This window comes from Erpetoichthys calabaricus, chromosome 3, assembly GCF_900747795.2.
Source record: "Erpetoichthys calabaricus chromosome 3, fErpCal1.3, whole genome shotgun sequence".
In the NCBI taxonomy this organism is placed as follows: domain Eukaryota; kingdom Metazoa; phylum Chordata; class Cladistia; order Polypteriformes; family Polypteridae; genus Erpetoichthys; species Erpetoichthys calabaricus.
Genome location: NC_041396.2, coordinates 123,056,081 through 123,067,356, shown reverse-complemented (window position 1 = coordinate 123,067,356; position 11,276 = coordinate 123,056,081). Strand labels below are relative to the sequence as shown.

The following is an 11,276-nucleotide window of genomic DNA, read 5'->3' as shown; positions in this document are numbered from 1 at the left end:
ATGCGGGCTGTCATGTGTCTTGCACTGAGGTATGTGTGGAGACAACCATGCACTGCTCATCACTTGTCCAATACAGTCCCCACAGTGAAGCATGGCGGTGGCAGCATCATGCTGTGGGGGTGTTTTTCAGCTGCAGGGACAGGACGACTGGTTGCAATCGAGGGAAAGATGAATGTGGCCAAGTACAGGGATATCCTGGACAAAAACCTTCTCCAGAGTGCTAAGGACCTCAGACTGGGCCGAAGGTTTACCTTCCAACAAGACAATGACCCTAAGCACACAGCTAAAATAACGAAGGAGTGGCTTCACAACAACTCTGTGACTGTTCTTGAATGGCCCAGCCAGAGCCCTGACTTAAACCCAATTGAGCATCTCTGGAGAGACCTAAAAATGGCTCTCCACCAACGTTTACCATCCAACCTGACAGAACTGGAGAGGATCTGCAAGGAGAAATGGCAGAGGATCCCCAAATCCAGGTGTGAAAAACTTGTTGCATCTTTCCCAAGAAGACTCATGGCTGTATTAGCTCAAAAGGGTGCTTCTACTAAATACTGAGCAAAGGGTCTGAATACTTAGGACCATGTGATATTTCTGTTTTTCTTTTTTAATAAATCTGCAACAATTTCAAAAATTCTTTTTTTTGTCTGTCAATATGGGGTGCTGTGTGTACATTAATGAGGGAAAAAATTAATTTAAATGATTTTAGCAAATGGCTGCAATATGACAAAGAGTGAAAAATTGAAGGGGGTCTGAATACTTTCCGTACCCACTATATATATATATATATATATATATATATATATATATATATATACACACACACACACATATTATATATATATCTCTATATCCGAAGCCGTGCAAGCACACTCTTGACAATGCAACGTATAGTTGTACAGAAGAAAAGCAATCTTGCCTCAAATAAGTGGCAACCTTTTGTAGGTCTATTAACTTAATTTAAACTTTAGGTTTACACGGTGCTTTCTTTCCGAAGTACCTGCACTCATGAATATGTCTGTATGTGTCAGTCGGTCAAATCCATGCGCTTCACACCGGCGAAGTACCGCTTTTAAATTTTTATTAAGAAGAAAACAAAACCTTTTTAAATTGAGGGAAAATATACTAATAACAGTTTGTTAAGGATCTGTTTTTTTGTGAAGCTGCCTTCACTCGAGTGATCACTTCGACCTGACTTGGTGGCCAACTATAAGCGTTACCTGGTAGGTAACCACCCATACAATCAGATTGTGAATCAGACTACGAATGCCGTGAATGTAATTACCCCGATCTACATGTTGTCAAATAAACGAACCACACGCCGTGGCGCAATTTTAGGGGCTTTGCCTGTAGCGCTGACGTCCGAGGTTCGATTCCCGTAAGGGAGTGAAGTGAGTGGCTGGTTACCTACCAGGTAACGCTTATGGTTGGCCAGCAAGCGACGTAACATCAGCCACGGTGCCTTCAGTTGTGAGAAGCAGATTATAGAATGATTGAAAATAGTTTTGCATTTACCTTTTTAGTAAAAGGCGAGCTTTTAAGCCTGAGAAATCACCCCATAAATGCACACGTTTAATTGCACGTGTTAATATGTATGCTTACACAGTATTAAAAGACACTCAAAAATTAACGTCATTTACCTTCGTTCCCGCGTTTGACTCGTGCTGTAAATCTCTTCCTTGTTTTTAGTTCACGTGATTACGTAGGAGGCGTGATGACGCGATACGTGACTCCACCTCCTCCATTAGAGTATATGGACAAAAAACATGTTCCAGTTATGACCATTACGCGTAGAATTTCGAAATGAAACCTGCCTAACTTTTGTAAGTAAGCTGTAAGGAATGAGCCTGCCAAATTTCAGCCTTCCACCTACACGGGAAGTTCGAGAATTAGTGATCAGTCAGTCAGTCAGTAAGCCAGTGAGGGCTTTGCCTTTTATTAATATGTATAGATGAATAACCCCTCCAGAAAGCAGGGATAAACTGATGAGAAAGCCCATACACCCCTCTTAATAAACCAGTGTTTTGAATAATGGGAGAATCAACGGGAGTTAGAAATTACTGGTGGCGTTAGTTCACTGAAAGAGGAAGTAATACAATTCTGAATATTAAGAGTCAGATGATGTGATGTATTAGATAAGGTGATGTAATTAGAAAAAGTATAAAAGCAGATGAATTATGTAATTGGCTGCTGAGACATTTGTGCACAACTCTGTGCAAATGAGGAAATGTTCTGCATTCTCATATGGGCTCCATGACTGCCAACTTTGAAGATGAAGGAAAGTTTTTACCACAACATATTCTAAAAACAGAGTAAAGGAATTTTGTAAACAATGATTTCCTACCATTATAAAGAAACAGAACATACAATTTCATTAAGCATGCTTTTAAATCTCTTCTCTTTTCAATTAGCCTGACACTGAAAACTGGATGATCTAATACAGTATATTGAATGCCCATTTCTTGTAGGACCACATCTAATAGACACCGTAAACTGAGGAACAGTTTCTGAAACTAAGCACAGAGAGTCTCCTTGATGATTGACATCAGCTAAAACAAAGTAAGAAAAATTCACATATTGCAAAGAGAGTATTTTCGTGTTCTTAGTGAACCATTTTCAAATTTGCAGCACTTAATTTTTCATTGATTTCAAGCACACAAATTATATTAGTATTGTATGTGCTGTAATTATATTGTAATAATAATAAATAATATGTGCTGTAATTTTTATGTAAACACACCAAAGACAAGCAACTACAGCCTAAGTAGTAACTGATGAAGTATAAACAGTGTATGGCCATTGTGGTGGATTGCCGGCTTCTTACTCCGGCCATCACCCCCAGGCCGCCGGGAGGAGCTCTCCAGACAGCGTGGACGTGCCCCGAGTTCCAGCAGGGACTCATGGACTATGTAGTTTTTATACGCAGCCCTGCTGGATATCTTGGGGGCCACCAGTAGTCGCTGTAGGCTCGGAGGCTCTTATGTGCCCTATAACCCGGGAGTACGTCATGGTCATGTGACAGGAAGATACGACGTGCTCCCGGGTTGAAGAAAAGGAATGTTTACCCTAACCCGGAAGGAATAAGGAACTGTGGACTGATTGGACAGGAACACCTCCGGGTCAGGGTGTATAAAAGGACTCTGGGAAGCCCAGTACATGGAGCTGAGCTGGGAGGTAGGGTGGCGAAGTGTCTGGGAGAGGAGGATTGGTGTTTATTATTGTGATTATTGAATATATGAGTAGCGTGGAGTGGAGGGTGCTTTGTGCACGTGACAAGAAAATAAAGAAGTCTTGTGCTTTTACCTCGTGTTTGGAGTGGTACCTGAGGGTCCAAGAGGTGGACAAAGGGCCTATCTGCGACACCATTAATGTGTACAAGTGTAAGACCAGTAAGGCGGGTATTTGTGCATTATCAATGGGCTCTACAACACCAATAACCACTTCCTGCTGTGTACCAAGGCAAAGGCTGAAAGGCACAGCATTTAGCATTCCAATTTATCATCAGAAATGTTTTCTTTAACAAAGAGTTTTTATCTTATTTAGAAATGCAGCACTGTAACTCATGTGACATCAATTTAATGGTTGCAGGTCACCCAGATTTAACATGATTCCACAAAGCAATTCTGGACAAAATGCACAGGCAGCTAGTCATAGCAGATAACAGCCTTTACAAAGGATGAAAGAAGTTCAACAGGATGTAAAGATGTGGAGGTCCATACTGAAAGTGAAGCAAAATTCACTTAAACACTCTTCAAGTCCAAATTATGGTAGGGTGATATTTGAACTCTGGTCTTCGAAGATGTGAGGTGGCAGCTACCCACTAGACATCCATGCCATCCACAAAACACTACTGTATGAATTACAAAATGCACATTGTGTTTATGCGGTTATTAGCATGCTCTGAAGTGAAGCAAGCTGTTTCAGAAAAGTGAAGGATGGGTCTTACATTGTTTTTCTGCTCTATGTATTAAAAAAAAAAAATTAAAAATACTAAAACTAACATCAACAAATATCGCATTTTTATTGAAATGTATACTTTGTTACTGGATGTTGTCAGCAAAGTTATATTCATGAGTTATCTTAAGTGTTGCACCACAACGCTGTGTTAAAGAAAACTTACTTAAAAGATTCGATACTCGTGTGTTACAACCCATATAACGCTTGTGGAGAACCAAGCTCAACAGCGATGACCCTTTTGATGTTATACTTAACGACATTAGAAACTTCACAAAACAAGAAATGTTTCAAAAGTAATTAAAAATCAAAAATTTTACGTATTCTTGTTTTTAATTTGTAAATAAAAAGAATTCAAATAATTATACAGTTTTTCTATTGCCTTTGGCAGGGTTATAACACACAAGTACCAAAAACTCAAAATTTAAACAACTATTTAGTTATTGAAATACAGGATTTTACTGTCTATGGCACTGTAAACTTAATATCAAGAAAAAAATGTTTTAAGTGAAAAAAAATATGCACAATATTTGATTTAAAAATCCTTTTAAAATTTCAACTGCTTTTGTGCAACAGAATAAATTACAACCACCAGTGTGAAGATCACACATGTCCACACTGCAAAACAATTCAAAATCTCAGTTGCCTGCACTTAACAGGAGATTTATAATGAAAAGATTTTTTTTTTTTTCCCAGAAAAAAAACGATTACACTGGAGGTGCTACAAACATGTAATACTCTGTTAACAACTACATTAAAATTTAGAACCCGGTTTAGAATTGAGCCATGAGAATATTAAGTTGTTTTTTAGAATGAACGCTTATTTAAATTTTCATACATATACAAATAAATAAAACCTATAGAGACACTTAGGCAGAAAGAGGGAACTGGGCCATCTGTGTTGGTTCAGTTATAATGGTGTTCAGTGGTGGCTCTGAGGCTAGGGATCTGCACTGGCAATCGGAAGGTTGCCGGTTCGAATCCCATAAATGCCAAAAAGGGACTCTGCTCTGTTGGGCCCTTAAGCAAGGCCCTTAACCTGCAATTGCAGAGCGCTTTGAGTACTGAGAAAAGTGCTATATAAATGCAAAGAATTATTATTATTATTACTTGATGGTATTAAAACAAAACCAACAGCAGCTAAACAAGTAACATTCAGAGTAAGCGAAATACTAGTCACAATTACAACAGGACCATTTCTTCTTCATCTATTCATACATCTAACATCGGCCAAATGAGGCAATTATTAGCTAGGCCATCACAATAAGGAAATATTTCCTTAACCTATTTCCTATATCCTGTTTAAAAAGTACAAAATTACTTGCATAAGAGAACAATCTTCATTTAAAGAAGATTGGATTGTTAAATGCACTTCGACATGTGCAATGTCGCCGCAACTAAGTGAGAACTTCAATTGTATCCATTAGCATTTACGATATACTGTATTGTAATTACTCAGTTGAACTTAATTAATAAACTCACTGCCTCGATTATCAATGTCAGCTTTAAAAACATACTTTAATAACAACTGTAAAAACTCAGACAGCTTCCAAAAATAACCAAATACTTCAGTCTGCTCAAATGAACGGACACATTCAGACAAGAAAATAAATCAAAATAATAAAAAATTAAATTATCAACAATGTCCTCCCTGCGTGGAGTTTGCATGTTCTTCCCGTGTCTGCGTGGGTTTCCTCCGGGCACTCCGGTTTCCTCCCACAGTCCAAAGACATGCAGGTTAGGTGGATTGGTGATTCTAAATTGGCCTTAGTTTGTGCTTGGTGTGTGGGTGTGTTTGTGTGTGTCCTGCGGTGGGTTGGCACCCTGCCCAGGATTGGTTCCCTGCCTTGTGCCCTGTGTGTTGGCTGAACTTTTAAATATGATCATCAGTGCTCTTTGCCTTCAAATAACCATGAATTGTGTTCCAAGAGGATTTAGTATTGTCAAAAAGTAATGGTACTGAAAGCATATTGGACTTCTTCTTTCGGCTGCTTCGGTTACTAACTCCTACAAACAGATTATTAAGGGTGTTAAATTACACAACGCATGCTCGTTTAATGTTACAATCAAGAAGAACAAACAGTATAGTATAGTATTGTGAATCAGCAGGAGTGCACAGCGAACAAAATAACGGACCTCGATCATGCAGTTCCAATTTAAAATACCCAGGGGTAAATTGCAGAACATGACGTCATGCTTCAGTCTTAATTTATTTCAGCGAAGTCAGAATACGGCCCTTTAACCAAAGTTGCGCCGCTCTGTCATTCATCTTAGCCGCCAATCAGTACTCTTGATCATATAGAAAATTGAATTAATGAACAGCACAGATTGAAGAACGGTGGTGTTCATCAAGACAAAGTGATGTTCATTTTGCTTCACGTTAACAACGACCTGGGTTTCATTTCTGAAATACGTTACATTGTCACTACACACAATCATTTAAAGGAATAGAGACAATATTTTACCTTTCTGTTCAGTGTTGTTCCAGAATAAAAGTAATAAGCAATTCCTAGAACCCACAAAACAGCAAAACACAATAGAATCCTGGATTTTCTGCGCATTGCTCTGGGAAACGTGACTTATAAGAATTAGACTTAAGAAGCTTTAACCGGAGCTATTTTCCCGTGCTCAACTACGCTCCGGTGCCGAAACCAAGCAGGAAGCAAGCAACGTCGCCAGGTCAGAGGTGAAGGGACGTGAACTGGAATATAACCAATCCAGTAAGAGGGGGCGGGAGAGAAAATATTGCGATAATTTAGTAGTAATTGAACTTGCGTTACTCGGTCGTCGTTAAAACAATAAGGTGAATGTGAAACCCAAATAATGTAAGCCGAATGCAAGGAATATATTTATAAACAGAGTAAAAGCAAATTCGCAGTATATAGGCGCTAGCTGGATAACTACAAATGTTTAAGAGGTTAAAGGTTTACTTCCTATATTTCTGAGCAGTGTGTCGAGAAGGTAATTTAAACTTAGTAAGTGGTCCAGTACTGACTTTTTTCAAATGCAATTTGTGTTTAATTAGTTATAGATTTCAAATTACCAGAACATAACCCGTTCTGTTAAATAGCTGTTAAAGCTATCTTTTCTGTAACATTGTTTTTTTTTTTTTGCTGTTGTTGTTTTGACAGGGGATGGTTGAGCAACGTTTCTTCAATCTATCGAATATATTCTCACATTTCATTTGAAATATTTAATTCCAAAATGTTTTAGCTGATCTTGGAGTGGTGTAATATAGATGATGCACTGCAGACTCCGTTGTTATTTGCTTCAATGTAAAAACGAAGCACTTAAATGTTTAAATTCTTACAATAAAAATTAGCTCAAATAATTTTTTAAAATATCAATTATACTGAATAACGTACTTTTGAAAGTAGGTAAAGAAAAGAATTTGACACACACAACAGTAGATTAAGGGACGGTTTGTATCCACAGATTGTAAGGTTACTGAACAGCCATTCATAATAACATTGTAAGAAATATAGTAACCTAAAAAACACTTTACCTATGTATGTATGTGTATATAGTATATACAGTTTAATGTAAAAGTTTGAATACCCCTGGCCAAATTACATATTTTGTGGACATTTGAAGTACAAAATGGAACATACTTGGTTAAAAACTTCAACCAAGCTAAACCAATGGTATTTTTATGAAATGAGTGAACAGTTATGATAGATAGATAGATAGATACTTTATTAACCCCATGGGGAAATTCACATACTCCAGCAGCACCTTACTCATACAAAAAAAAAAAACTATTAAATTAAAGATTGATAATAATGCAGGTAAAAAACAGACAATAACTTTGTATAATGTTAATGTTTAACCCCCCCCCCCCCCCCCCCCCGGGTGGAATTGAAGAGTCACATAGTTTGGGGGAGGAACGATCTTCTCAGTCTGTCAGTGGAGCAGGACAGTGACAGCAGTCTGTCGCTGAAGCTGCTCTTCTGTCTGGAGATGACACTGTTTAGTGGATGCAGTGGATTTTCCATAATTGATAGGAGCCTGCTGAGGGCGCTCGCCACAAAAGTCTGATAGAACATCTGCAGCATCTTATTGCAGATGTTGAAGGACGCCAGCCTTCTAAAGAAGCATAACCGGCTCTGTCCTTTCTTACACAGAGCATCAGTATTGGCAGTCCAGTCTAATTTTTCATCCAGCTGCACCCTCAGGTATTTATAGGTCTGCACCATCTGCATACAGTCACCTCTGATGATCACGGGGTCCATGAGTGGTCTGGGCCTCCTAAAACTCACCACCAGCTCCTTAGTTTTGCTGGTGTTCAGGTGTAGGTGGTTTGAGTCACTCCATTTAACAAAGTCATTGATTAGGTCCCTATTCTTCCTCCTACCCACTCGTGATGCAGCCCACGATAGCAGTGTCATCAGCGAACTTTTGCACGTAGCAGGACTCCGAGTTATATTGGAAGTCCGATGTATATAGGCTGAACAGGACCGGAGAAAGTACAGTCCCTTGTGGCACTCCTGTGTTGCTGACCACAATGTCAGATGTGCAGTTCCCAAGACGCGCATACTGAGGTCTGTCTTTAAGATAGTCCACGATCCATGCCACCAGGTATGAATCTACTCCCATCTCTGTCAGCTTGTCCCTAAGGAGCAGAGGTTGGATTGTGTTGAAGGCGCTAGAGAAGTCTAGAAACATAATTCTTACAGCACCACTGCTTCTGATGGTGGACAAAAAAGAAAATGTGCCATGTTCAAACATTTGGACAACCTTTCACTTGTAAGGGTAACTCTTCGGGTCGTTAGTGTTGTCTGGCTTCCAGCCACTAATTTCCATAGTTTACAATGTTAAGAAATTTCAGTTAAGGGGAACTAAGAGAGAACATGACAAGATCAGTAAGGCCAAGAACAATGTTTATTCTGTGCAGCAAACCCCATTTGACTTCATTGGATCTGCAGGCAAGTTTGGCTAAGAAAAAAGCAGTGTATGCAGTGTTCTACTGTGTTGCTTTGCTTACATGGACGTGCCTTACTGGATTAATCATCCAAAGGAAACCTTACCTCAGATGTCATCTCAAAAACAATATCTTAAGTATAAAGAAGAACACCTGCATGTGATGGTAGCATTTTGTAGCCAAGTGCTATGAACAGATGAAGCTAAAATTAAACTATTTAGCCACAACCACTAAAGATTTGTTTTGATAAAAAAGGACCCACATTTGAAGGAAAGATCACCTTGCCAACTTGTAAATACTTGGTGGATCTTTTGTATTTTGGGGTAGTATGGAGCTAGTGGCACAAGAAACATTGTGTGTGTGTACATCAAAGAATAGATTCCACTAAATATCACACAATAATTGAGGAGAATGTCTGATTGATGTTGTATTTATTGTTTTTTTTATTTCAAATGTCAAACAAATATGTAATTTTCCCAATCTTTTTCATGAAACTGCCTGTGTAGTAGTGAAACTGGACAATGAGGAGGGCCTTGCCCAGCTCCCTGTTCCTGACATCAAGCTTTCCCCTCCCCTCGGTCCGCAGCCTCTGTCTCAGATTAGCATGAATATATCGCTCCTGCAAGCAAACTATGATCCTTAGTGCAATGAGAGACGTCGCAAAACCAACCGGAATGTTCAAGCAAATTCTAGAAAAAAACCCGATCTAAATTCATTAAGTAGTTCTCTCTTTCACTAGCTAAGTGGAGGTAAGGGACGCTCCAAGGCTGAGTCATTTTGTCACCTTGAGATGTGCCTTAACTGTGAAAAAATAAACAGCTGTACCTTGTACATTTGACAGACTTTGAGGTGGTCTTTATTATAAGAGAAAAAATAAAAAAAGAAGTAGAGTGATTAGCACAAGGTAGTAGAAAGGGAGCAGATGCTAACAGAGAGTAACAACTACCATTAAGCACTAAAGTTGTAGCTTGTTCAGGCAGTTGGAAATGTATTTGTAGTCTTAAAAGGGTTGTGTTTTAGCCTTTAGTATACCCACTGTAGTATCCCTTAACTCCAAGTGTCTTTAGATTTCTTTCTAGCGTTATATTTTAACTAAGGACACAAACAGACATGATATATGCTGGCCTGGTTTAGCACTGCATGTTATTCTAAGCACTATTTTACCAGAAATAACGCAAACACAAGGCATTGTGTCATTTTAGCATGCCCTCCATTTTGAGATATAACACAGGTTTGGTTTCCTTAAAGCTGCCTTGAGTCTGCTTATCTTGGTATCATGTCTGTGAGACAATGTTTTATTCTCCTTTGTTTAAACATAAGATTCCAAGGAGCAAGGTGTAATGACTCGAGGAAACTCCAGTACTTGCACACTCATACCAGGTCAATTTAGAGTTACTAATCAACCTAATATATTGCATATGTTTTAGGATGAGACCAGAAAACCTACTGCATCCATAAGATAATGCATTCAGACTCCATATAGTGACTAGACATGGATTCAAACATGATTGTCTGGAAATATGAAAAAGAAGCGCAGAAAACTGTGCTATTGTACAACCCCATGGGACATGGAAAATTCAGGTCACGTTTATTTATTGTACTTCACATTTACAAGATCAAAATGCTTTATGTGTTTCCATATATGTACTGGGCGGCCTGGATGTGCAGTGGTAGTACTGCTGCTTCACAGTAAGGAGGCCAGGCTTCTCATCCTGTGTCCTCCCTGCATGGACTTTCTATGTTCTCCCTGTGTCTGTGGGTTTCCTTCTGGTGCACTTGTTTCCTCCAACAGTCCAAATACATGTAGGTTAGGTAGATTGGCAATTCAAAATTGCCCCGTGTGTGTGATCGCCCTGTGATGGACTGTCGCCCTGTCCAGGGGCCTCACGTATAAAGGGTGCGTACGCACAGAAACGTTGCATAAGAACATTTCCACGTTCAAATCACGATGTATAAAACCTACACTTGGCGTAAAGCCACGCACTTTTCCACGGTACCTCATACCCTGTCATATGCAAGTTCTCTGTTAGGTTTTGCAGACTGGCGGCACCCAGCGTCAAAGCAGTGCTACTGTTCCTGTGTGGTTACCCTTTCTTAGATCCACATCCACGACGGCGGCTCAAGTGCTCCTTATGGAACTGTTTCTACTTGCAAGTTACCGTGAGGTAATTGTACTTATGATACAGTTATAATATTGCACATCCTCAGCCACTTTATAAAGCAGTATTTACGTATGATGACAATATCATTTTTAAGATGAAATGCAGCAAAATATGTTGATTATATTATACAGATAAAACTTTAACTTTAACTACATGGTGCCGCAGCGCTAGCGAGCTTGAGCTTCGTTCACGGTTTGTTCCTGTCTCGCGCTGTTTTCATGCTGTGGCTGGCGCGACACTGG

General features: G+C 39.2%; 1 protein-coding gene across 1 annotated transcript in view; it reads right to left on the bottom strand.

Moving 5' to 3' along the window:
* galnt2 (UDP-N-acetyl-alpha-D-galactosamine:polypeptide N-acetylgalactosaminyltransferase 2) overlaps positions 1–6,631 on the bottom strand; it is a 324,782-nt gene extending 318,151 nt beyond the window's left edge. The window contains exon 1 of the mRNA XM_028797339.2: positions 6,417–6,631. Coding sequence (XP_028653172.1) covers positions 6,417–6,512 — 96 coding nt within the window. The 5' untranslated portion in view covers positions 6,513–6,631. The remainder of the gene's footprint in view (positions 1–6,416) is intronic.
* Between the last annotated feature and the right edge of the window lie 4,645 nt (positions 6,632–11,276).